Below are 26,817 nucleotides of genomic sequence, written 5' to 3'. Positions count from 1 at the left end.
GTTACCATGTACCAGGCATCTACCCTCACTTGGTCTATTTTAAGGGAAGAAATTAGCCCATTCATAGAACAACATAGAATGTCTGCATATTACAAAGTTCCCTCTGATATAGAAATTGTCAGTTCTTAATCTGAATTTGTATGCATGTGTTTAAACATCAGGGCAAAACATTAAAAAGCTCAATGTTAAAATTATCAGTGCTTGAATTGTATGGAAGTTAGTTAAAAAAGATAATTCAAAGTTATTTATCCCAAGGCTGGGCGCAGTGACTCACGCCTGTAATCTTAGCACTTTCAAGACCAGCATGGCCAACATGGTGAAACCCCTGTCTCTACTAAAAATACAAAAAAATTAGCTGAGTATGGTGGCACACTCATGTAGTCCCAGCTACTTGGGGGCCTGAGACAGGAGAATCACTTGAACTCGGGAGGCGGAGGTTGCAGTGAGCTGAGATCGCACCACCGCACTCCAGCCTGGGCTACAGAGTGAGACTCTGTCTCAAAATAAATAAATAAATAAATAAAATAAAGTTATTTATGCTACATTTTAACTTCTTTATTAATCACAAATCTTTAACAAATAATATATAGAATGAAAAATTTAAAAACATTTTTTAGGGGGGATGGTGATGGTCTATGTTTGGTTTGTAAAAGAATTAGTACTTTTTGGTCAATACAAGTCTATTTTGTTGATTTTATTTACAGTAAGTCTACAAATACTAGTAATACTAGTAACATGCTAATATAAAAATATTATTTATCTTGGAAATACTATGAATTAATGTAATTTTCATTTTGAGTAGATTTTCATTTGAATTAATCTGGAGTTTTTACATTTTAAAAGTTATATTTCCAATTTTTTAATCAATCTAACTAGTCATGATAGAGTGGATCCAAGCCTGTGGTCCACGTTTCTCAAATTTGAGAATGTGCAAATGTCAGAGAATGTGCACATGAACTCTAGTTTGAGGAATTCTGCCCTAAATTATTCAAAAAGGATATTATCATATTGCCTGGGATATGGCCCTCTATGTATTTTCTCACAGACGGTATTCACTGTGCTCCTCCATAACGAAGTCCCCACATTGGACCCCTTAAATTCTGTCTTTTCACATTAACCTGATTCCTTTCTCTGAGTTTGGTAAAAATAATTTTATATTCAAGGTAATACCTTAATCTGATTATTAGATAATTATAAAACAAGGTGCAATTAGAAAAGAACCATGGAGGGTAAGATAGGAGACAGAAGACTCCATCAATTTGCTTCTGATCTTTGAATGATTATATGATCTTGATTACATCACTTCATATCTCTAAGTCACAGTTTCCTCCTCTGTAAAAATAGTCCCCATATTCCCCACTGGGTTACAATAACAGATGAAATAACAGATACGGAAAGTACTATAACTGTCATGAAACCAATATGGGACCCTCTAAATTTACTTATAATGTCTTGGGCTAAAGCCATATGAACTCAGACTTACTTGAGACAAATTATTAAACTACTGTTTGTTTAACTTTGGGTAATCTGCATTACACATAAACCTTGGTGTTCATGCATAAATAGGGTTAATAATACCTACCTCATAGGATTATTTTAAATATTTCATAAGATATTATATGTAAACTTTTAGCCTGATGTCCAGCTCTGGTAAATGCCTAAAAAGTAGTAGCAATTTCAAAAAAATGACCAAGGTTTGCAGCATGTATTTTTATTGCTATTTTTAGGGAATTCAATTAGAGGAATAAGAACATCATGAAATTATAATGCCTTAGGAATTTAAAATACTAAAGCAGAGACCTGGTTCAAACTCCTAATTAAGTTCCTTAACTTTAACACAAGAGGAAATAGCCTCAAGAACATACTGTTAGGGTTGTTTATATAAATGAATCTAAAATGATTCTTCTCTCATGTATGTATCCTATAGATGTAGATGAAAAACACACAGAAGTGATGCCTTAGTTTGCATATCCTCTCATCAACTGATAAGCCATGATCAATCTGAGAAAACTGTTGCAACTACAGAAATGCAGGTGAAGATGATTCTTCTCTCTCATTGCAGTCTTGAGACTTTTGGTTGAGAAAATAAGTAAATAAGCAAATAAAGAACCACTAAGGAACTACAGAGCAACAGAGAGACTATTCACAGAGGAATGGGTATATTATGTATGCTGGTTGAATGTATCAATGTCATTTGGTTCAGCACCACATCCATATTTAATGTAAGTTAAAGTATGCAGGGAAGCCTCTGAGAATTGATACTGAAAATGTCTCAGAAATTACTGAAAGTTGTGCCTACAGTTCTTCCTTCAAACCTGTGCTTTCCATTTACTCTTGAGAAAAAGAAAGATGTTTTGGCTACAATATATCTTTTAGCAGATGTCTATTAAAATTTTCTCATGAACTAAGTTTGCCAGAGGAACTGAGACATTCTCCTCTGGTAAAAACTGAAATTAATATTAGACAAGTATAATTTGCCTCTTAGCCTGAATTAGCAAATTTATTATCTCCAACTCAAAGCAAACAATGGGTAAAAGGGTGAAAGATGACAATGAACTGAAGGAGACTGGGGGACTTTGGGTGGTCTCAGTCCCAATCAGTTTCCATCAAATCCCTCTATTTCTTGGCTTTCTTAGGCCCTTAATGCTTTACATTTTCTCCTACTCACCAAGGGCTTGGTTTCATCTTCATCTTTGAAATAGTAGAGCTGATCCCCCTTGAGCACAAACCAGCGAGTATGCCAAGTCTTGACAAAGCCTCCTTGCTTCCTCAGCCACCCACACTTGATGGCATTCTGCCGCCCTTGGCCTTGTTGGGGGTTCTCCGTGGCGTCATTGTTCTCCTCCATTATCAAGCTTATGGACTTTCCTAGTTAGCAAACAGAAAGAAAGGAAAATAATGAGGTGCTCTGTTATATTCAACTCCCTTTTAAACCACTCTTCTCCAGGAAAAAAAAAAAGAAAGAAAGAAAGAAAGAAAAAGGAAGAGGGAGAGGAGAGAAGACAGAAAAGAAAGAGAGGGAGAGGAGAGAAAGAAAAGAAAAGAAAGAGAGAAAGAGAGAAGGAAAGAGAGAAAGAAAGAGGGAGAGAAAGAGAGAGAGAGCAAGAGAAGTGAAGGGAAGGAAAAGGGAAGAGGAAAGCAGTGGGAAAAGGGGTGAAAAATGTTCCTCAACTCATTGGTCAAATTTCTAGACACAAACCACAGACCTGGCAACAATATGCCCAGAGGAAACATGCAGAGAGCTTGTTTTGCCGTCCTGCCTTCTTAAATGAATTCAGCAGCTGAGTGGTGCTCTTTGTCCCTAAGTAGAACTGAAAAATGAGAAAGTTCTAGAGGTAATGTGTGAAGAAAGAATTTCTAAAAATAACCTAAGAAGAACTGAAAAATGAGAAAGTTCTAGAGGTAATGTGTGAAGAAGGAATTTCTAAAAACAAACTAAAACATAACTCTCAAGATTATGGCCTCTGTGTCTGTTGGGCACAGCCTAGGGCAGGCCAATGCAGGCTTAGGTTTACCTGGGCAAGAGCTAGCCTGACGTGTGTCCCCATTTCAAGAGACTATTTAGAAAACTTTAATGGAAAACATTTGTCTTACATAAGGGAACATATCTCAAGATGTTTCTACCCTCTGTTTCCCAGATTATTCCCTCGAAAATTTCTTTGGCTGGTCAGGGATTCGTACAGCTGAAAAACTTTAAGAGGAAACCAAAAACAAAACAAAACAAAAAAAACGAAGTACCTGCTTTTGCCAGTTTTTCCTATAGTTTTTTCCTTTCCCCTACAGCCATTCTGAAGCTTCAGGAGGGTGTGGTGTCTTCCAGTATGTGACATGATGAGGAATATTTTAAGATTATGTGTGAGGTAGTATAAGGCCATACTACCTACACATAAGCAAGAAAGTGAGTTCTTCATTGGAAAAATATTAACCAACAGCTGAGATGCTAAAACTGCCCCAGTAAAAACAGAGAAGGTGGACATTCTAGGGGAGCCAGGCACAAGTGGTTAAAAGAGATTTTCCTGTCCTGAAAGCTTCTTCCAAATTCTTGCTAATGTTTATTTCTAAACATTTATTCAGGAATTGGGAAGCCCTCTCTATCTCTTGTGTCTCTGATGAGGTTATAAATATAATGATTATCTGATAAAGCATAAATTATTCCTGTCCAGGCATATAAACAAAGTCCCTGTTTTATCATTTCTGATTGATTCTGGAAGACAAGCTGTCTTTATGTCTGGTCTTTATATTCACCGCTAATTTTTTAATCAATTTGCATGTATACAATTCTACTTATAAATTCCATGAAGTTTCTATTGTCAGTCCTTGGTCATTTATGTTTCTTCCTTGAAGTCTCAGGGTCAATTCTTCCATTATTGTGATTCAAGTTCTCTCAATTTAGTCCTGCCATTCCCGTTGCAGGGATGAAGCAGAACCTTCGTTCTAATTACCTATTTTAATAACTTCAACCATCTTTGCAGAAGATTTGCCTCTTTCATTGGCATATATTTCAATCTATCGCTATGCTTACCTTAATCTTCACCTCTTAAACTACTTTTAAACTTCAAGGAAGTCACTTGACTATTATCTGTCTCATTCAATATGCACTTTTTTCCTTTCTTAAAAAACAGGCCCCTGTCTCTACAATACATCTGGACACCTCCTTTGCCCTATGGGGCATTCCATGACCATAACCACTTATTGGAGAAAACATTCTCCCCTCAGGTGTGTGCCCATGTGTGTGCAGACTGGACCATACCTGATGCTTCCAATTGGCTATGCCCGCAGGGCAGGAACTTTCATCTCCTTTCCTTCACAGTATCTGACCTACTATGACGAGCCAAGAACTCCATTCTAAATGAACAATTAAGGCTGTAATTTAGATAGTAAGTATGCTTAGTTAGACCACCCTAAATAATCTTTTTCATCTCCTGGTATTTAAACTTTAAATCTACACAACTTGCTGTTTCATCACTGCCTACTTATTCTTTGACCAAACACCTTAACTTATAAAGTTAAATGGGACCTTAAAACAAACATTCCAACACACACACACACACACCCCCCACAAACATGCACACACAAATCTAGAATTCATTGCACAACAAATTATTTAGGGCCCTTATGTATTTTTTTCTTTCCTCTCAAATTCATGCTTTCTATTAAGTTTGAAAAATTCCCTCTAACATGCTTCAAGGTTATTAGCAACCTACCATTGATAATATAAAAAACACAAGTAGATAATTTCCCTTTTGTGTACATTAATGCCTTAGTGAGAAATGTGTGTACACTAGAACATGGTTTCTGATTCCTTTTGCATATATTGTTTATAAGTCTGACTGAAGTCAATGACTATATTGCCCACTGAACTGACTAAAATGCCTATACTTTTATGATTTCAGAATGCATCAGAAAGTGCTTTACTAATGCTAACTGAAGACTAATTATAACAATTCATTAAAACAGAAATGAAAACAGACTTATACTCCTAAGGGAAAAAAATGCCACAACTATTGTTGGATGAGGAAAATTAAGTTTTACTAAAACAACCACAATTTTTACAGAGGTCTTAATATTTCTGGAAAAATAAAATGATTAAAATTCTACACTTCATCTTTAAAATGAGGATGCTGGACTGGATTATTTCCAACTATGGTCTCTTCTAGCACTCTGAAATCTATCATCTCTGTAATTCCATAAGTGTAGGGACATCAGATATCCTTACTACTCAGTAGAATGTCTGGCATGCAGTGAAGCTCAATCAATGTTTGATGAAGTAATCAATTTTGCAATAGGTTTCATGCTAAGTGTCTGAAAGTGAACACGATCTCCCTCTGAAATGTGATCTTCCCCCAAACCTGACCTTAGTAAATGACACCATGGTACACCCAGTTTCAAAGATAAGTATATAGAAAACTAATCATTTGACTCCTGACTCTTCCTCACCCTGGATATCAAATCAATCAGTAAATTCAGAATGCCTCTAAAAATAGTTCAAATCCTTCCTTTTGGCTTCATCTCTATTGCCACCTTATGGTGCAGTCCACTATTATCTTTTGAGGAGATGATTCTAATAGCCTTCCGAGGAGTCTCACTGCTTCCATTTTTAGCCATAAACGCAAACACACAGGTACATGCTCACACATATTTCATTCTCCAAAACGCAGCCAAAGTGAGCTTTTAAAAATTCAAATCAGAGAAGGACTCTCAACATTTGAAAATGCTGTTGGCTTCCCACTGTACTTATTTCAAAATCCAGAGTCTTACCATGGCCAATAAGGCTCTGAATCATCTGGCACCTGTTTACCTCTCTAACCTAATTTCATGCCACCTTCTCCCCATCCCTCCCCATACCAGACACATACATACTTAACCACTCTTATCTCCTTTCAGTTCTGGAAACACCCAAGCTTCTTTATGCCTTGCTGCTTTCTGCCTACAAAACTGCCTTGAGCTGTTTTCATGCTCAACTCCTTTTTATCTAAGTTTTGGCTTAAAATCTGTCTCTTCCAAAAAACCTTCACTAATCACCCTGTGAATTAGGTCACCTCTTTTTATTCTCTGTCACTGAACTGTGTCCTTTGTCTCCCTGATACTTCTCTAAATTGCTATTTATTTAGTTCTTTATTGTCTATTGCCCCGCCAGGAGACCATATGCTTCATGAAGTCAAGGACATGGCTTTCCTTACTAAGCATACCCAATGCCTTTAATAGTGCTTACCTGGTACTCAATAAATCTGTTGAATCTACAGATGGAGCTCTGCAATAATCACAACAGAATCTCTACAAAGAATATTCTAGAAGGTTCTTTTTCATTGCATTTAATGCCTTAAAGAAAACTGTGTACGTTAAGAACTTGACTTTTTCCTTTTACATAGGAGACTTCAATTAGCATGAAAATTCTTCTTAAACACAATGTCAAAATCATTACACTTGAAAGAACCTGAAACTGTCCTTATGAAAAAAAACATTCAGAATTTATACCTTTTAGTTTTGGCAAGAAATACGCATAACCAATTGTGGTTTAACACTAAGTACAGTTTATTCACTCAAATTCTCAGAGAATGATTTCACTGAATCTCTGCTGGGAAAATACTTTCACTGAAGTCAGGCCATGGTAGCTGGGTGGTATGTGAGATTACAAAATAGAACTATCGCCTTGGTTAGAAAACCAACATAATGATGAACAAAGTACTCATCTAAATAAACAGTTATTCCAAGCTAAAACAAAAACAGAACTGAGAAATTAACCTGTGTCTGTATCAATCTTAAGATAAAAACCTTAATGATGGCTACTGTACCATGCCATAGCTAGACAGTTCTCAGCATTTGATGGGCTTGTAGCTTTTGAATTGTTTTCCAGAGGAGGAAACTGGTTTCTACATCTGTTTGTATGGTTTTCTTTTGCAACCAGATGGGCCAAGAACACAACAGTATAACATGGTGCAATCAGAGATGAAACTCATGCTCCTAACAAACTCTTCTAAGAATCAAACAGTACACACATAGATATGTAGCTGTGTGACTTCAACAAAGAATATATAAGCATGCATATAAACAAGGATGTAAATAAAGAGGATGCCATATATCACAGAGTTGCAATGTATTTGATTACAATACCTTACTATACATGTTCAGCAAACATGAGAGAATGAGCTAGTAGGAGAGAGCTAGAGAAAAGGAAAAAGGGAGAGAGAGCAACTTAAAAAACACAGGCAATTCCACCACAATGCATCCACTCAATGAATGCATGCTCCCATGGCGAGGGTGAAGGGGAACAAATACATCTCCATGCTTTCAATCAATATCAGTTTCCTTGGCATCTGGTGGGGTATTTCACTGTATAAATGTGTTCTCAGAATTTGAGTGCACATGATTTCATACCTCATGTCCCCTCAATCAGTCAAAGACACAGTGATCTGTCCTATTGCTGGGGGAAGAAAACAAAACAAAACTGGCAATGTTGGTAAAATATTACAACTTATGAGAGATTTGTGGGACTTTAAGAAGAAATTTTGATCACTCTCAATTGTCACCATTTGCACTGACTTTAGAACATAAATCATTTTTAAGATGTGATTCCATGGTATGCATTATATAACTACAGAGAACCAATATTTACCTAAATTCTACTTTTTCTTATTTTAAACAAAATAGTTTATTTTATAGGTATTGCCAATAGGCTGGTTTGTCAAGTGGCAGGACATTGTATTGAGCTATATGTCTACATACTAGACACACCCTTTCTATGCATAACTGTTCACACTACAAAAACTTACAAAAGGAATTAGATGGTATGTGCATGTGTTTACAGGCATACATGAAAGTGCACATATGTGTATGGGTGTGTGTATGTATGGGTGTATGGTGGGTGTGGGTATATATATATACTATGTATGTTCTGTCTAGAGCAGGAGTCCCCAACCCCCTGGGCTGCAGACCAGTACCAGTCCATGGCCGGTAAGGAATTGGGCCACACAGGAGGTGAGCTGTAGGCAAGCGAGCATTACTGCCTGAGCCTCATCTCCTGTCAGATCAGCAGTGGCATTAGATTCTCATAGGAGCTCAAACCCTATTGTGAGCTGCCCAGCAGGGGATCTAGGTTGTGCACTCCTTATGAGAATCTAACTAATGTCTAATGATCTGAAGTGGAACAGTTTCATCCCCAAACCATCTCCCCTTCGCCCCATTAAACTGGTCCCTGGTGTTAAAAAGGTTGTAGACCACTGCTCTAGAGAACAAAATCTTTAAAGACAAAATATTTATTGATACTCTTTTCTCATTTTTTAAATACTCAGTGCCATGGCTCTGGAAGCCATGTAAGCATATGCCTGCAGATCTGACATTCTTTGATGAAGCAAAGTACATAAAAGAGTGTTGCCATCCAGTGTTCAATAAAAAACCTGATTGTGCTATTATTAAAGTCAACCAGTGAAGTGATAGATTTATTTTTATTATTTCTCAGAACATTTCCTCAATAACTGTAGCTGTGTACCTGATTTAGAAGCTGGAACTCTTTTAGTATCCTAAATATTTAAATAATTTCAGGATAAAATGATGTAGCAAGCATATTTTTCATGTAAGTCAGTCACCCCTTACTTGATTTAACGTGTTCAGCTCTCTACTTTGGCTCAGCTGTGAATGTTGAATGTGAAAGTTGAATCCTACCAAATCTCTCCTTTGTCCATTTTCCAATTCCATTTAGATTTTCCCCGGATGCAATAAATGCCATCTCTCCTAACCCTCACTACCTATAGCAGAAGTTAGTGCCCCACAGAGAATCCTCTTTCTTGTTGTTATGGACTGAATGTTTTGTGCCCTCCTAATTCGTATGTCGAAGTCCCAACACTCAGTGTGATGGTATTTGGATATAGGGCCCTTGGGAGGTGATTAGGATTTGATGAGGTCATGAGGATGGGGTGCTGATCCAATGGGATTAGTGCCCTTATAAGAAGAGACACCAGAGAATTTGTGGTCTCTTTTTCTGCACCCACACAAAGAAGAGATCATATGAGCACACAGCAGTATGGTGGTCACCTACAAGCCAAGAAAAGAGGCTTCAGAACAAAACCCACCTTACAAGCACCTTGATCTTAGACTTCCCTGCCTCCAGAACTGTTAGAAATAAACTTCTCTTGTTTAAGCCACTCAGTCTGTGGTATCTTGCTATGGAAGCCTGAGAAGAATAAGATACCTGCCATTGTACCCACTCCACCATAGGGTCTGCACGTTGGCTGGTCAGCAGAAACCTTAGCCAATGACTAACTAGAAAGGGAGTAACAAAGGCAGTCTTCTTGCCTCATAGGGAACTAACTTTGTGTTTCAGTCTGTGCTCCAGAGCTTCTGCATGAGATTAGGTCAAAGCCAGTTTATACTGAACTTGATTCCCCTGCCCCATCCTGCTTCCCTCACTTCCCTTCTCCTGAGAGCACTCCATAATAAATTACTTCAGCAGTAATTCTCACCTCGAGCTCTGCTGTAGGAAATCTGGCCTTAGACTCTTCCAAGCTGCAGATGCTTCAACTTTTGTCACCCTCACTTCTCTTCCTATCTTCACCCATGGTAACAATAGTAGTTCAACATTGAACTTAGTGTCTTTCTTTCTTGCCAAATGTGGCAAAGCCTATTGTTGCCTTCAATTTCTGCCCACTTTCCTTGTCTCATCATGCCATTCCTGATACTCTGCATCTCAGGTCTGGGGAAGCCAAGAACACAATGAGGATGAATTTGTCAGTACCACCTCCTAGTTTATGGATGGTTGGCTGAAAGTAAGAGTGTGGTATAAGGATACTATTAGGGAGTACAAGTATAAAAGGGAGGAATGAAAGTGGAAGATGGAAGCACAGGCGGTGGTAGAGAGAAGGGGCAAGAGTCAAGGACGAACATTTTCATTTCCATCACAAAAGTTTAAATCTCCATGTTCTACCCTGTGTCAGACATAAAATTATATAGCTATGTGGCTCAACCTTGAATAAAATCTTGTTCATACACAGAGACAGACACACGCACACACACACACGCACACAAATTCACATAAAACTAAGTGTACTGAGAACGAGCAATACTTTTAGAACTCATGGAGTGCCTACTGTGTACAAGACACTGTGCAAATCCAGACCCATCATATCACTTTCCTTGATTACTATCATAGCCTTCTATTTAATCTAAACACTGATTTCATTCCTAGCACACTGATATGATGGATTCTTTCCACAGCATTGCCATTTTCTTTAGAAAGCGAATCAAGTCATGTTACCACCATTCTAAAACTATCTAATAATTAAACATTTCCACTCAGAGTTAAATCCAAATTATTTGTCACAACCTATACAGCCCCAAACAATCCCTGCCTACCTTTCCTTGAATGTTTCCCTCACATCTTTGAATGGCTAATTTATCACCATTCAATTCTCAGTTCAAACGTTGCCTTATTATAGATGCCCCCCTCGGGCTCCCTTACTAGAAGCATCCCTCATCCCTCGCCATATTCTATCATATTTCCTTATTTTATTTTTTCCACAGCACACAAGAATTCCTTTTGTATTCGGTTTTCCTTGTCATTTCTCTGTCTCCCCTTTGGCACAAGAGCACCTTGAGGATGGAGGCCTTTTAACCAGTGTATTGAGCAGAGGTAGCAGAGAGTGGCCATTAAATACACAGTTCTGTGTCAAATGCATGAACACCTCCTAAGGCATAAAACTACCAAAAAGCATAAAACTACAAAATGGTTTAAAAATATACCAGATAGCTAAAGATTCATACAAGAGCAAGGATACAGAGAAGGACATATAGAAGGTTTTGCAAACATATGCATTTACCAAAAAGTACATAACGGAAAAATATTTAAATAATTAGATCTTAGTGACTTACAGTAAGGGGGAAAAAAGTAACTGCTAACTAAAGAAAACAGATGAGTTTTCTCAGTTCAGTTTCTGTCCCCTCACTCTCCACCATACCATCTTTTTCTTGAAGAATAAATCAAAATGTGGTGCCTACAAGGGAATCAGTCGTCCAGGTCCAAAATAACAAAGGATGTTATAGAGATTGTTTTAGCACTGATATAAATTCCAGGAACCTAAATATGTTTATGGGAAGCAATTGAATTTCTTAAAGTAGCTGGAAGGGCTTAGCACTTTCACATGTGGTTTTCCCACTGCCTGGACATCATGGTTAACTTCTATTTATCCTTCAGGTATTCCACAAAGGCTTCCCTGGTGCCACCCCCACTCCACTCTGAAAGTTCCCCTTGCATGATACCATCCTGGACATGACCCTTATCACATATAGACCATGTTTTTATTACTTCTCAGTGTTCTACACCACAACAGACTCCCTGGAACCCACCAGATGAACCAGAATATAGTGAATGCTCAAATAATTGTTAAATAAATGGCAAACTGATGAATAAATGAATGAATGCTTCAATCCATCTTTGTGTTTCAGTCAGTCTTCGGGGTTTATATTAATATTGACACCAAAACCCTCAAAAATTCCTAGTACTGTACAAAAAAATCATAAAACATTTGCCATTACTAGACACAAATGTAAGGACATCATGCCAAATTCTGTCATTTAAATTTAGTGGCTTAAAGCTAAACTGAACACCAAAAACAATTGAGTCAAGTGGATTGCCATTTGTCTCACTGGATGCTAGTCTTAATCATGATTTGAGTTAAAAACAAAGAAACATTTCTTCTTGAAAATGAAAAGTATAAGCATGAAAAGAACAATGGGAATTAAATGAAGCAAAACAGCCACAAATACAAAGTCAAAAATAGTCACCAGAAGGGCATACCTGGGGGAACGTATGCAGTTATTTTCCTGAAGAAACACTACAAAATCCTGTTGTTTGATTAAATTGTTCAGACATCAAGAGAATAGACAATAGCAAAAAATGATGTGTATGTTGGGATTGATCAGGAACATCAATCTACATGTTATATTTTAAGCTTCAATGTTTCCATATTAATTTGCTAAGAAATCAAAATGACTTACTGAAATGAACCATAAAAAAGGAACTTTCTCCTAAGAATTTAGTTTTTGTGGTCTATTGAATGCCTCATACATTGTAGAGAGAATCTTTTCCCTCTTAAGATGGTTTTAATTCAACTAGAGAAAAAATCAGATATATATTAATTTTAATATATGTATAATACTTTAATATATACTTAGAACTGCCCTTCACCACCACAGTGATATCTGAAGGACAAATAAAAAAGACAACCATTGGAATTCCCCATGGTGATAACCTGAGTAAAAACAGAAATCAAATCAAAAGATATACTTTACTATTGATGGGGATTAAGAAAGAACTGCTGCTTGTCAAGCCCAAGGCAGACATTATTAATTAATCACCTATATTCACCCCCAGATGCCATCTCAATCCAGCGCTCTAGGAAGTCACAACCAATTAATCATATATACGGAAAGGTAAGAAAGACTCTTTGTTAATTCAATTCTGTAAACAAACTAAGAACTGAAGATATCCCTCAAATATCAAATAGAAACTCCGGTGCTCCTCCAAAAGCAATGACATTTGAAACAGGAAACGATGAGAAATTCAACTTATTTTAATGGAAAGCTTGAAGATGGCAACTATCATTTCATCATATGGCCACAGAGAAACAAAGAAAACAAGCCTGAAGCAGGAAAGATGAAAAGGAGTTGGATGTCTCTTATTTTATATTTATTAATTGAATCTGTGACTAGATCTTTCAAAATAGGATCAGAAACATGACGTTATAAACATCTCAATTTTTAAGCTTTTGTGTGTACTCTACTCCCTCACCCATAGTTTATTAATATTATTTTGTTTTGAAAAACTGTCACAAAGAAAAAAAAATTGGGGAGGCCCAGAAGGGTTGTGAAGATGTTGGTCAAAATATACAAAATGACAATTAGACAGGAGGAAATGTTTAAAAGGTCTATTGTATAACATGACTATAACAATGTATTGTTTTCTTGAAAATTGCTAAGAGTAGATCTCAAATGTTCTCATCACAAAAAATAAGGATGTGAGGTAATGTTTATGTCAATTTGTTCAATTTAGCCATTCCAGAATGTATGTGTATTTCCAAACATGATGTTGTACATGACCAATGTATATAATGTTTATTTGTCAATTAAAATTAACTCATTCATTAATTTTTAAAAGAGGTTTTCCACACCTAAATCTGAAAAGTAATGGGATTATAGCACCTAAGGTATGGGAGAGCAAGAGCAGTCATGAAGGAGAGCTTTATGCACATAGCAGAGAGAACTGGGAGAGGAAAGCTATAGCCCGTGTGATACTGAGAAAGTCAGCTGGGTCCTTTCCTCATTATGGGGAAATAACCTCTGTGCCTATAATTTATAGACCCCTCCAGCACTTTCCCTGATGCCCATAATTTTTAAGCTAAGATGAAAGCTTTCCTGAAACACTACTTTTAATATCAGGTTCCTTTAGTGAGTCTGACCTAGGAGAATCAAATGTTGTCGATTGCATTATCATTTCAAGCTCCTCAGTGGGGCCAGCTTTTTATTCAACTACACTTCAAAGAAAATACTTTACAAGTGGGTAACTTTGATGGAGATAGTCATTTGTCTTCAATGAACTCTCCAATTTTCTCCTTCAAATGAAAGCCCCAAGGTACTTAATGATTTCCAATAAAGACCACTCATTTTTGTCAATTAATCCTGTGGGTGGAACATCATCAGGCTTGCTCTAAAGCACAGCAAAATGACTAGGCTTTCTAAGTATATAAATCTTGTCCTAATCACTAAGCCACAGTTGCTCTCCCAGTGGTTTATTATATGGAGGTATGGACAATACGACTTTTTTTTTATTAGAATCTGAGGAAGGTAGGGAAAAATTTTTGTCAAGTGAAAATAATAGCATCATTCACATTATGGTAGACTTTGATGTGTTAAACTGTGATCTTTGATGAAGTACTGCTATTCACATATAATTTGAACATATTTTAGCACTTCAAAATATCTGATTATTTCACACTTTAGTTTTAGATATGTTAAATAGAAATCTAACTTTACTGTACCTGAATACATTTAACCAGCAGTTTAGAGAAAGAAAAACAAATCTTCTACATAAAAAAAAAATTTAAATTAAGAAGTTTGGTGGCACATATGTTATTTGAAGTATCCAAAAGCCTGTCTCTGAGGACTCCCTTCTTCCTCATGCTATGTTGTTCTCGTTGGTGCCACCATCCCTTTGCTAAAGAGATGGGCTTGAACTTAGTTACTCATAGAACCTGAGCTCCCTAGCAACAGTGACTGGCCCAGGAAATGGACATGTGACTCAGACAGTGCCAAATAGAGTCTTCCCTTAGGATAGGGAAGACACTGAAAGGATGAGCATCTGAGGTTGGCGGCATTCATCTTCCCTTTTAGCAAAGCCATTTGTAAAATGAAGCTATGCAGAGACGAGCTGATGTGAGAAAGGAATGGAGAGAGAACCCAAATAAATTTGTAACCTGAGGAAAGGGAGTGATTTGCTTAGAAAGAACAAAGAAAGTAATAACATAAAAAATTATAATGCAGACTTCATTAAAGATAAAAAATGTGTGCTCAACAAAAGACGTCACTAAGAAAATGTAGCCTTCTGCAACCAGAGGAATTGGGAGATCCACAGGGAAAATGCCAGGATACCTGGCAGCTAGGAAATGATTACAGAAATATTGTTACATGGAGACCAAGATGGCTGACTAGCAGCAGCCAGTGTGCACTGCTCTCACGGAGAGAATAAAGAGTGATGGGTGGACACTAGCTCTTCAACCGCAACATCCCAGGTGAACACATTGGGATTCATCAAGGAAACAGTATGACTCAGAGAAAACAGAGAAGAGTAAGACAGGAAAACTGCCCACCTGGAGTGGCACAGAGCCAGGGGAGTCACCACACTGGGGAAACAGTAAGTGAGAGTCCTCAGGGACCCACACTTCTGCCACTTCTGCTCAGGAGATCCCAGCAAACTCCCCTGCTGGGGTATCCAGACCAACACAGAGAGCTACATGGGAGTCTGGGCACAGCCCCATTCAGGTGCACATGGAGTCCTGGGAGCCTTGGATCCTCGGGCACCCTGGCACCAGTGGCTGCAGGTTCAGCAATGGGGAAGGCCAGTCTCCCTCACCTGCCTGCAGGAAAGGAACCAAATCCACAGAGCTGAGCAGTGATGGAAAGGAACCAAATCCACAGAGCTGAGCAGTGATGGACTGCAAGCCTTGCCTCCACTGCATCTTGCAAGAGGAGGCCCATTGGCCTAGGGTGCTGGTGAGGCCACTCCAGCCCCACCTGAGTTCTTGGGCAGGGAGCAGCTCTGCACTTCCCTGGGACACAGCTCCCAGAGGGAGAGGTAGCCTGCCGTTTTTGCTTCTCTACAACCCACCCTCCTGCTGCTCTCAGGCTCCAGAGGGTGTGCAGTGATTGGGGACTCTCCCAGACCTCCAGCAGAGCTGCATTATGGAAAAGGAACAAGATTGTGTTCCATGTAGGTCTCCACCTCTGCTACTCCTCACTGGGCAGGGCCTCCAAACCTGGGACTTCAGCGACCCCCGCCTGGGCTCTCAGAATGGTAGCAGCTCTGCACTTTCCTGGGGATAGATCTCCTACAGGGAGGCAGGGCACCATTTTTTCTGTCCTGCAGCCCTTGCTCATATTGCCCTCAGGCTCAGGAGGGAGTGTAGTGGTTGGGGACCTATGTAGATGCCCAGCACAGTGCAGCCACCTTACAGAAAAGCAGCCAGACTGTTTTCCACATGGGTCCCCACCTACCCTACCCTTCTAACTCGGCAGTGCCTGTTGACCTGGGCCCCCAATACGATTAACCTGCCCCCACCTGAACACTTTAGTCAGTGGTGGCTCTGCATTTCTCTGAGGAGGAAATCCTAGAGACAACCCACAGCATGTATGACATTGCATTGCAGTGATACTGTCCTGACTCTCCTTGGCCTGGGGAAGGAACAAAGGGCCTGGTTGCTATGCTGAAACCTCCAGCAAGCTGCAGCCTTCATATGAAGAGGAGCCCAGTCTCTCCAGCGAGTTCCCACACCCCACTCTTCACCAGACAGGGTCCTTGGCTCAAGAGCACTGAACAGTTCCTCCACCCCCAGCTGAGCATTCCCATTGCTAATGGCTCTGTGCTTCCCTGGGGAGGTGATCCCAGAGGCAACCAACAGCCCCTCTGCACCTGATGCCCTCAGTCTGGGGAAGAAATAAAGAACCTGAGGGTTTCACTCATACTTCTAGCACACCACAGTTATTATACAGAGAGGAGCTCAGGCTCTCTTTTCTGTGAGTCCTCAATCCCCCGCTCTTTACCAAGTGGGGCCCCAAGCTTGGGCCAGCAGTTGCAGTCACCCCCACCCATGAGCTGAACATTCCCAGTAGCAGTGGCTCTGTGTTTCTCTTGAGATGAAGCTCCCAGAGGAAACCAAAAGCCCCTCTGCCACTGCCACTGCAGTGGTACTGTCCTTAGTGCCCTCAGATTGGAAAAGGAGCAAAGACTCTGAGTGATTTAACCACACCTCCAGCAAGCCACTGCTGTCCTAAAAAGAAGAAGCCAGTCAGTTTCCCCCATGAGCTGCCTGGCCTCTCTGCTCATCAACAGGCAGGACCCCCTGGTTTGAGTCCATAGTGCAGCTACCCCACCCCAACTGGGAGTGGCTCTGCTTTTTTCTGAGATGGAGCCCTGAGAGACAAGTGAAAGGCCCTCTTCCACATGTCTCTACCCATGGCAAGGTCCCTTCTTCTGCTGCCTCTCAGCTACAAAGGAACATAAAGCCTGAGATCACCCCAGGGCTGCAGTGTGCAGCCAAGAAGTGCCAAGCCAAGAGCTACAGCCAAGACTTGAGTGGGAGAGGATCCTACACTCTTACAGCACTGAGAGGCACTAAGAGGGAGTATATTGCAGTCATGAGGAAATACAAAGGAGTGAAATGGCTAAGCAACAGCTTACCTACTGGCCATTATGCTTAAGCACCATCTACTCGATCACAACCCAAACTTCAACAACAAAAATACTTTGCTAATATATGCCACCTCCTGCCCACACTGTGAAACCAAGGACAAGAACTCAGCCACAAATAAAGTTCCTGAACAAAGCCTCAACCCTCTGAAAACATCCTGAAAAGAAGTCAACTGACTGAACTCAAAGTACAGCACATGGTGGGGTGTGGCAGCTGCATTGAATCACCCCACACAGATGAGAAAGAACCAGCACAAGAACTCTGGCAACTCAAAAAGCCAGACTGTCTGCTTTCCTCAACAACTGCACTAGTTCTCCAGCAAGGATTCTTAACCAGAATGAAAAGGCTGAAATGACAGAAATACAAATCAGAATATGGATAGGAATGAAGAGCATCAAGATTCAGGAGAAAGTCAAAATCCAATCTCCAAGGATTACATTAAAATATGATACAGGAGCAGATAGACAAAATGGCCATTATAAGAAACAACCGGCCAGGTGTGGTGACTCACGCCTGTAATCCCAGCACTTTGGGAGGCCGAGGTGGGCAGATCACGAGGTCAGGAGATTGAGAACATACTGGCTAACACAGTGAAACCCTTCTCTCTACTAAAAATACAAAAAAAAAAAAAAAATTAGCTGGGCATGGGCACCTGTAGTCCCAGCTACTTGGGAGGCTGAGGCAGGAGAATGGCATGAACCCAGGAGACAGAGGTTGTAGTGAGCCAAGATCATACCACTGCACTCCAAACACTCCAGCCTGGGTGACAGAGTGAGACTCCATCTAAAAAAAAAAAAAAAAGAAAGAAAGAAAGAACCAAATTGATCTGATAGAGCCGAAAAACACACTACAATAATTTCATAATGCAATCACAAGCATTAACAGCAGAATAAATCAAGCTGAGGAAAAATCTCAGAGCTGAAAGACTGGTTTTCTAAACTAACTCAAACAAAAATAAAAAATAAAGAATAAAAATGAATGAACAAAACCTCTGAGAAATATGGGATTATGTAAAGAGACCAAATATATAATTCACTAGTGTCCTTGAAAGCTATGAGGAGAGAGCAGGCAATTTGGAAAACATACTTTACGATATTATCCATGAAAACTTCCCTAACCTCGCTAGAGATGCCAATGTTCAAAATCAGGAAATGCAGAGAATTTCTATGAGATATTACACCAGAAGACCATCCTCAAGATACAGAATCATCAGAGTCTTCCAGGTCAAAATGAAAGAAAAAAATGTTAAAGGCAGTTAGAGAGAAGGCATAAGTGACCGAAAAAGTGAAACCCATCAAACTAACAGCAAACCTTTCAGCAGAAACTCCACAAACCAGAATAGATTGAAGGCTTATATTCAGCATTTTTAAAGAAAAGAATTTGCAGCCAATATTTTATATTTAGCCAAATAAGCATTATAAGCAAAGGAGAAGACTAGCAAATGGTGATGGAATCCATTACACCTGGACATGCCTTACAAAAGGTTCTGTAAGGAGTGCTAAATATGGAAAAGAAAGAATGTTATGCACCACTACAAAAACACACTTAAGTAAACTGACCATTGAGAATATAAGGTAACCACAAAAAGAAGTCTGCATAATAACCATCCACCATCACCATGACAGGATCGAATCTCCAAATATCATTATTAATGTTGAATGTAAATAGGCTCAATGTCCGCAGTTAAAAGGCACAGAGTAGCAAGCTGGATAAAGAAGCAAGACCCAATTATATGCTGTCTTCAAGAGACTCATCTCACATGCAGTGACATCCATAGGCTCAAAGTAAAGGGATGGAGAAAAATCTACCAAGCAAATGAAAAACAGAAAAAAGCAATGGTTGCTATCCTAATTTTAGTAAAACAGACTTTAAACCAACAAAGATTTTTTAAAAAGACAAAGAAGGGACTGACATAATAGTAAAGTATTCAATTCAACAAGACCTGACTATTCTAAATATATATACACTTGACACAGGAGCACCATGACTCACAGAGAAAGTTCTTAGAGACCTACAAAGAGAGTAAGATTTCTACACAATAATCATGGGAGACTTCAATACCCCACTGATGGTATTAGACAGATGACAGAGGCACAAAATTAACAAAAATATTCAGGACTTGAACTCAACACTTGACCAAATGGACCTTACAGAAATCTACAGAACTCTCCACTCAAAAACAACAGAATATACATTCTTCTCATCACAACATGGTACATACTCTACAATCAACCACATAATTGAACATAAAACAATCCTCAACAAATTCAAAAAATTTGAAATCATATCAACCATTCTCTTGGATCACAGCTCAATAAAAATATAAATCAATACTAAGAAAATCACTCAAAACCATATAATTACATGGAATTTCAACAACTTGCTCCTGAATGACCTTTGGCTAATCAATGAAATTAAGGCAAAAATCATGAAATTCCTTGACTCTAATGAGAACAAAGATACAACATGCCAGAATTTCTAGGAAATAGCTAAAGCAGTGTTAAAAGGAAAGTTTATAGTGCTAAATGCCCACATCGAAAAGTCTGAAAGATCTCAAATTAACAACCTGACATCATCACCTAGGGGAACTAGAGAAACAAGAGCAAACCAACCCAAAAGCTACCAGAAGACATGAAATAAGCAAAATTGGAGCTGAACTTAAGGAAATCAAGACTGAAAAAAAAAAAAAACATACAAAAAATAAAGATCAATGAATCCATGAGTTTTTTAAAATAATAAATAAGATAGACCATTAGAGAGCATAATAAAGGATAAAAGAAAGAAGGTTCAGATAAGCACAATAAGAAATGACAAAGGCGACATGACCAATGCACCACAGAAATACAAAAAAACCCTCAGAGACTACTATACAAAATTCTGTGCACACAAACTTAAAAACCTACAAGAAATGGACAAATTCCTGAAAACATACAACCTCCCCAGATTGAACTAGGAAGAAATTGAATCCCTGAACAGACCAATAATGAATTCCAAAATTGAATCAGTAATAAAAAGGCTACAGCTAAGAAAGACCCCAGGACCACAGCCAAATTCTACCAGATGTATAAAGAAGAGCTGTTACCATTCCTATTGAAACTATTCCAAAAAATTGAGGAGAAGGAACTCCTCTGCAACTCACTCTATGAGGCCAGCATCATTCTGATACCAAAACCTGGGAGATGTACAACAACAACAACAACAACAAAGAAAATGTCAGGCTGATATCCTTGATGAACATAGATGCAAAATTCCTCAACAGAATACTAGCCAACTGAATCCAGCAGCACATTGAACAGCTAATCTACCATGATCAAGTAGGCTTTATCCCTGGGATGCAAGTTTGGTTCAATGTATGCAAATCAATAAATGTGATCCATCATGTAAGCATAACTAAAAACAAAAACCACATATATCTCAATAGATTCAGAAAAGGCTTTTGATAAAATTCAACATCACTTCAGGTTAAAACCCTCAACAAACTAGGTATTGAACAAACATACTTTAAAAAAATAAAGGCCATCTATGACAAACCCACAACAAACATCATACTGAATGGACAAAAGCTAGAAGCATTCCCCTTGAAAGCCAGCATAAGACAAGGATGTCCTCTTTCACCACTCCTATTCAACACAGTAATGGAAATCTTGGTCAGAGAAATCAGGCAAGAGAAAGAAATAAAAGCATCTGGATAGTAAGAGAGGACATCAAAGTATTGATGTTTGCAGATGATATGATTCTATTCCTAGAAAACCTCATTGTATCAGCCCCAAAATTCCTTGATCTAATAAACAACTTCAGCAAAGTTTCAGGGTACAAAATTCAGTAGCATTCCTATACAACAACATTTAAGCTGAGAGCCAAATCAAGACTGCAATCCCATTTACAACAGCCACAAAAAGAATAAAATACCTAGAAATACAGCTAACAAGGAAGGTGAAATATCTCCATAACAAGAATTATAAAACACCACTCAAAGACATGAGAAATGACAGAAATAAGTGGAAAAACATTCCATGCTCAGGGATAAGAAGAATCAATATTGGTACCAATATTGACATATTGAAGAATCCCAGAATCAATATTGGAACCAATAATGGACATACTGCCAAAAGCAATTTACAGATTCAATGCTATTCCTATCAAACTACCAATGGCATTCGTCACAGAACTAGGAAAAAAAACTTTTAAAATTCAAGTTGAACCAAATAAGAGATTTAATAGCCAAGACAATCCAACCTTAAGCAAAAAGAACAAAGCTGGAGGCATTATGTTACCCAGCTTTACATTATACTCCAAGCCTACAGTAACCAAACAGCATGATATTGTTACAAAAACAGATACATAGACTAGTGGAGCAGAATAGAGAGCCCAAAAATAATGCCACACACCTGCAACCATCTGATCTTCCAGAAAGTTGACAAAAACAAGCAATGGGGAAAGAATTCCCTATTCAATAAATGCTGCTGGGATTACTGGCTAGCCATATGCAGAAGATTGAAACTGGACCCTTCCCTTATACCATATATATGGTGGGTATGTAAATTAATTCAGTCATTGTGAAAAGCAGTTTGGTGATTTTTCAAAGAACTCAAAGCAGAATTACTACTCAATGCAGCAATCCATTATTGAGTATATACCCAAAGGAACATAAATCATTTTACCATAAAAACACATGCATATGTATGTTCATCACTGCATTATTCACAATAGCAAAGATGTGGAATCAGCCTAAGTGCCAATCGATGTTAGACTGGATAGAGAAAATGTGGTACATATGTACTATGGAATACTATGTAGCCATAAAAAATGAGATAATGTCCTTTGCGACAACATAGATAGAGCTGGAGACCATTATGCTAAGAGAACTGACACAGGAACAGAAAACCAAATACCACATGTTCTCACTTATACGTGGGAGCTAAACATTGAGTACACATTGGCACAAAGAAGGGAGCGAGAGACGCCAGGGCCTACTGGAGGGTAGAGAGAGGGAGCAGTATAAGAATTAAAAAACCACCTGTCGAGCACTGTGCTTATTACCTGGGGTAGAGAAATAATCTGTACACCAAACTCCTGCAACATACAATTTACCTATATAACACACCTGCGCATTTCCACATGAACCTGAAATAAAAGTTAAAAAGGAAAACAGTGTATAGGCAAACCACAGACTGTCAGAAAATATTTGCAAAGCATATATCTGTCAAAAAACTTATATCCATAATATATAAATGACTCCTACAACTCAATCTAATTAAGAGAATGAGAAAAGATTCAAATAGGCACTTCACAAAGGAACATACAGAAATGCCCAATAATCTCATGAAAAAGTCCCAGCATCATTAGATATTAGAGAAATGCACATTATAAACACAATCAGATATCATTACATGCCCATTTGAATGGTTAAATTTTAAAAAGACTGACAATACCAAATGTTGATGAAATAACTAGAATTTTCATATATTGCTGGTGAAAGTGTAAATGGTGCAAGCACTTTAACAAAATGTTTGGCAAGTTCTTATAAAATTAAATATACATGTACTTATGACTTAGTGATTCCAATTCAGACGTTTAACCAAGAGAAATGAAATCCTCCTGTTCTCAAGATTTACACGAAACTATTCATTGTAGTTTTATTTATATTAGCCACAAACTGGAACTCAAATGCTACCTATCAAGGTAGAACAGAGAAACAAAGAGCATGGCTTGGTTTCTTTTAGCAACCAAAAGAAACAAACTGTAAGATATATACATATAACAACATGCATAAATCCAAGTCATTATAATGAGTGAAAGAAGCCAGATACAGAAGAGTCACTGCATGATTCCATTAATATGCAGTTCTAGATGAGGCAAAACTAGCCTATAGTGATAGAAATCGGGAAACTAGCTACTCTTGAGGAATATATACTGACTGGAAAGCAGCACAAGGGACTAAGGTGATGGAAATGTTTTACATCTTGATGAGACAGGAGAAACATGGGTCTAGACATTTGTCTAATTTCACGAACTATGCACTTGAGATCTGTGCATGAATTCTTTTGCTCTAGTAAATTTTATTCTAAAAAGCTGTTAAAAAGTTGAATGCTAGTTAGTAGATTTGCTTTTTTTGCTGTGGTATAGGTTAGCAATTCTGAAATTGCTTTCTTGTATTCCAAGTTGAGCAAACAGACACATATATTGAATATAACGAATGTGAAGCTAGGTTTCTCACTTTTGGAAAAGAGTTACAAATGAGAAAACAGGGACACTAGAATGCATCCTGTAGTTTGAGACTGGAATCAAAGGTATCTGTATGAACTCATGGTTTTTCATAGATAGACACATAGATATAGAAATAAAAACCAACATATATTCACTAATGCTTCTTGCTGATAGGGCCTAGAAGTATTAACATATCAGTACCAATGAGTACACCTAGTGTCCAGATCTTGACTCTAAATGCCATTCACTTCTCAATGGAAGCAAAGCTATGTGGACGAAAGGCTGATTCCAGGGTGTGGACAAGGAAAATACACAATGAGCCTAGAATAACATGTGCCAGAAAGTAAGGAAATCCTCAACAATGATGGGGAGATATCAAAAGGCACAAAAACTAATATTAAGTGGCTTTAAATGGATAAATCTGGGAAAATTTGAGCATCTGAATAAATAATAATAGTATTTAAATATTTATGGATATAATGGATTATAGGCATAGAATAAAACAAGAATACCTGAATCCCACTGATATCATAAATAAACAAATAAATAAATCAGAGACATGGGAAAGCTCCTTTCAGCAGAATGTCAATTATTCAGTTTGAAAGGAATTAATGTAATTACAAATTAACGATGGATGCAAAAACTAGTAGGTAGAAGTTTGATGGAAAAAAAAGATACTTAAATAGTGTCAAAGTTTCTTCTTACAAATTAATTATTATTTGGAAAGGGCGAAACAATAGTTTTACTGTGGAGAAACCTGGCAGATACAGTAATCAAAGTTTACATTGTCAGCCAGGCACAGTGGCTCAAGCCTGTAAACCCAGCACTTTGGCAGGCTGAGGCGGGCAGGTTGCTTGAGCTCAGGTATTTGAGACCAGCCTGGGGAAACATGACGAAAACCCAACTCCACAAAATTACAAAATTTAGCTGGGCATGGTGGTGCGTGCCTGTAGTCTCAGCTACTCAAGAGGCTGAGGTATGAAAATCATCTGATCCTGGGAGGTCGAGGCTGCAGTGACTCATGATCACACCACTACTCTCCAGTCCAGGTGACAGAGTGAGATTCTGTCTGAAAAAAAAAATTACATTGCCAGTATTGAATACACTGTCATGTGCCTCCTGAAATCATGCGCTGAGAACACAACATCACTTCTGTAGTATTCTTGCCAAAAACATATATTCTGAATCCAATTATGGATGAACACACAAATAAAATTGAGGGACATAATACAAAATATCTAGCCGTGTTTTCAAAACTCTCAAGGTCAAGAAAGACAAAGAAAGGTGAGGAACTGTCCCAGGTACAGTACACTAAAGTACACTAAAGAGACAGGACAACTAATCTCAATGCTTGATTTGGGCTTGGATCTTCAGCCAGAAAACAAATAGAGAAAGGAGACAATATAGGGCAAATAGATGAAATTTGAATATGAATTGTGGAATAGATAATATTGCATTCATGTAAAATTTTCTTTTTTTGATCATTTCATAACTGCAGTTATGACAGCGATTGTACTTGTTCTTTGGAAATACAAACTCAAGAATTTATGGGTAAAGGGATGAGATGCTTCCAAATTACTTTCAAACACTTCAGAAAAAAAATAAATACATAGAGATATATTAATAGAATAATAAAGCATATGAAAAAGAATGTAAATAATTGATATATCTAGTTGAAAGGTGTTCAGAAGTTCCTAGTACTATTCCTCTAACTTTTTTATAAGTGCAAAAGTATGTGAAAATAATAAGTAAAAACAAACAACACACATGGCTTCCTGTAAGAAGATACTAATGAGATGCAAATTATGTTCTTTAGACTACCACCAATAGGTTTCAAGTAGTGCTATTATAATTGAAAGGGTACTATGCTAGAAGATAGCAAACATGCCTTTGGAATTAACTTGATCTTGAGAAAGTCACTGAATTTTCTTGGCCTTAGTGCTTTGAGCCCCCAAATAAAGAGGCTGAATTAACTATTTGACATCTAAGATTTCTCTTAATTCTAAAATGTTGTAATTCTTAGAAATGATCTTTTAACAGCATTGTGCTTCTACAGGTAATATGATTAGTAGGACAGATTTTCTAGTTCAGTTACAGTTAAAACTCATAGAGGTAAAAGGGCAGTAAGTAGAGTAGAAGTGTTTTTCTATTCTCAATTCTCTTTATTTAATTACTATGCCATTTTAGCATCTTATCTTTTTCTTTTTAATTTCATGCCTCAGTTTAGAAAACATTAACTACCACTGCATCTGTATATGTAGTTCTCTTTGCTTTCAGTTAGAAACACGATTTTTATTTATTTAATAAATAATATAGCATTTACCATACGCTCACTGTTCTAAGTGGTGTGCATATGTAAATACATGTGTGTATATGCTTATGCATATACATGTGTGTAAACTCATTTAACTATCATAGTAACCCTATGAAGTATGTACTATTATTCTTTCCATGTTATAGGCAGGGAAACTAAGGCACAAAAAGGTGCCTACAGTGCTATTGCCAGTAAGTGGCCATTTTAAAACAATCAGACATCTGAACCTAGGTAGCATGGCTACAGAGATTATATTCTTAACTACTACTTCATATTGCCTCTCAAATATTATGAAAATGTAATTTCTAGTGTAGAATAGCCCCAGACATTCAAAAATTCCATGAGAAAAAGTAGGCTTCCTTATAAAACTATTTATGTTTTTGCCAAAATTTGATACCTGGATTTTGACCCATATATTAATGCATATCATATACATGTTGTATACGCCTAGCCTCATGTTCCAGATCTATCACTAATATTTTCTCATCTTGATATTTATGCATATATATTTCATTTTGAGTTTTTACATTTAAAGTGCTGAGACTTGGCACATCCTTCCACGTGAACTTTCTGCCACATTGACTTCGCTCTTTCTCCTTCAGCAGCTTGGAAGCAGTCAGGTGAAAGAGCTCAGAAGCTGTTTTTTGCTCATCCTTTGCAGGAAGCAGCAAATGAAGCACAGCCCCGCTGCAGCATACCTGATAGTCTCAGCCCAAGGGGAAAGAATAAGGCTCATGCACTAGGTCCTTCATGAAGAGAAAATTAGCAGTGAAGGTGACATAGTGCCTTCTGCCTTTAAAAAAGGGAAACTGGGCCGGGCACAGTGGCTCATACCTGTAATCCCAG

General features: G+C 38.0%; 1 protein-coding gene across 3 annotated transcripts in view; it reads right to left on the bottom strand.

Moving 5' to 3' along the window:
* ARHGAP24 (Rho GTPase activating protein 24) overlaps positions 1-26,817 on the bottom strand; it is a 520,693-nt gene that overhangs the window by 423,281 nt on the left and 70,595 nt on the right. For 2 of the 3 annotated variants that reach the window (XM_005555334.4, XM_074040041.1), the window contains exon 2: positions 2,669-2,868. In XM_005555334.4, the coding sequence (XP_005555391.3) occupies positions 2,669-2,848 (180 nt within the window). In that variant the 5' untranslated portion in view covers positions 2,849-2,868. Of the gene's footprint in view, positions 1-2,668; positions 2,869-3,206; positions 3,314-26,817 lie in introns of those variants that run through there. The other variant, XM_065544555.2, reaches the window with a different exon arrangement.

This window comes from Macaca fascicularis, chromosome 5, assembly GCF_037993035.2.
Source record: "Macaca fascicularis isolate 582-1 chromosome 5, T2T-MFA8v1.1".
Classification (NCBI taxonomy): Eukaryota; Metazoa; Chordata; class Mammalia; order Primates; family Cercopithecidae; genus Macaca; species Macaca fascicularis.
The sequence above is the reverse complement of the archived record's forward strand: the minus strand, read 5'-3'. Positions and strand labels throughout refer to the sequence as shown.